Source organism: Nanorana parkeri, unplaced genomic scaffold (assembly GCF_000935625.1).
Source record: "Nanorana parkeri isolate BGI_ZX_2015 unplaced genomic scaffold, ASM93562v1 scaffold620, whole genome shotgun sequence".
NCBI lineage: Eukaryota > Metazoa > Chordata > Amphibia > Anura > Dicroglossidae > Nanorana > Nanorana parkeri.
This window is the reverse complement of record NW_017306888.1, coordinates 957609-959476: the sequence shown is the minus strand read 5'-3', so window position 1 is coordinate 959476 and position 1868 is coordinate 957609. Positions and strand designations below refer to the sequence as shown.

The following is a 1868-nucleotide window of genomic DNA, read 5'->3' as shown; positions in this document are numbered from 1 at the left end:
CATAGCTGAGTGATGCAAAATGTTGTCTTTTATGCACTTGGAATCAGATCACAGAAAAACAATATCTGACTCTGCATTTTGAGTTGTAAAAACAGATATAAGTACTAGAATAAAGGATGGGTTGATAGTTACATAGTTCGTCAGGTTGTAAAAAAAAGACACACGTCCATCGAGTTCAACCCATAGAGATACGGAGAAAAAAAAGAAGAAAAGCCTAAACAGAACACTATGCCCACAATTACCCAATGTTGATCCAGAGGAAGGCAAAAAAAATATAAAGCATGGTTCAATTTGCTCCAACAGGGGAAAAAAATTCCTTCCTGATCCCATAAGGCAATCGGATATTCCCTGGATCAACAATCTCTGATGCCTAATATACCTATAATAACTCAATATCCAGTAATATTCTGTGCATTTAAGAATACATCCAGATGTTTTTTAAAACAAATAACTGAGCTCGCTAGAACTAGCTCCTGGGGGAGTCTATTCCACATTTTCACAGCTCTAACTGTGAAGAATCCTTTCCGTATGCAAAGGTTAAACCTCTTAACCTCTTTTCCTCCAGACGCAAAGAGTGCCCCCTTGTCCTTTGCAGTGACCTTGAATAATTTGGCACCCAGTTATTTATATGGACCATTTATGTATTTATACATGGTGATCATGTCCCCCCTTAATCGCCTCTTCTCCAGAGAGAACAAATTCAGGTCAGCTAATCTTTCCTCATAGCTGAGCTCCTCCATGCCTCTTCTGAGTTTGGTCGCCCTTCGCTGCACTTTCTCTAAAGAGAAACTCCAGGAATTACAAAATGAACCCTTGCAGTAGGGCTGTGCCCGCACTGCAAGGGTTAAAGCAGACCTTTGCCCATATCTTTAAAATAACAACAAAGACACCTTTAGGAATGTTTACTGATGACAATCACATACTTCTAGAATATAATTGCCGGCTTTGTATTCTATGCATACCTTATTTCTCTTTTCTTCCCCATTCTTCTGACAGTGGCCATTTATGCTAAGGGCAGATTACTAGATCTCCCTTTACTTCCTGGATCTCTGGCACATTTGACTAGGACATGTGCTCATTTTGGCATGGTCACATGAGCTTTATAAAATTCTGGAGTTCTTCTTCAATTATTCAAGTGGATCATTCCACCCACAGCTGAACTAATTGAATGCCTCCTGTTTTCTTTTAATAGCGATGTTACGAGGGCGGACGAGAGTTGATTGTTATCCCCAAAACTGTAGCGTCTATAGACAGTCCATGGATGGGCCTAGCGAAATATGCTTGGTCTGGGTACGTTGTCATTTGCTGATCTCCATTTATTGTACTAGTCGATGTCACAAAGTGAAAGTGGTTGGTGTTAATAGGCTAAAGTGAATTGGTCTGTAATTAGGTACTATGGGTCTTAGCACCACGTAGCTCATTTTAACCCTTTCGCTGCCAAGGACGTATGGCATACGGACCTACAAAAGTGCTTCCAGCTGGCCAGCTCAGTATGCCATACGGACCTGGTAGTTTGTGAATGAATGAGAAGCCTCTGTACTGAGGCTTCTCATTCATTGAGTGCTGGGGCTGCAGAAAAAGAAATTGAGGACTTATGTCCTCAATTTCTTTTTCTATTTCAAAAGGGAAATGTCAGGGGTCTATTTAGACCCCAGATATTTCGCCGCAGCCCCCCCCAACAGTAAAAAAATACATAATTATTAAAAAATAAATAGAAAATGTAATAAAAATGTAAAAATAAAAAATGTGTAAAAAAAAAAAAGCACAACCCCTCCCTCCCCCCACATAACACACACATATTGTGGTTCACACCATGCACATGCGCTGCAGTGCGTTGTTAGAACGCATCGCAGTGCATGATCTTTTTT

General features: G+C 40.3%; 1 protein-coding gene across 5 annotated transcripts in view; it reads left to right on the top strand.

Moving 5' to 3' along the window:
- Positions 1–1868, top strand: part of LOC108792245 (zinc finger FYVE domain-containing protein 1-like) — an 18887-nt gene that overhangs the window by 9761 nt on the left and 7258 nt on the right. For all 5 annotated transcript variants that reach the window (XM_018562983.1, XM_018562982.1, XM_018562984.1 and 2 more), the window contains exon 6: positions 1193–1290. In XM_018562983.1, the coding sequence (XP_018418485.1) occupies positions 1193–1290 (98 nt within the window). The remainder of the gene's footprint in view (positions 1–1192; positions 1291–1868) is intronic.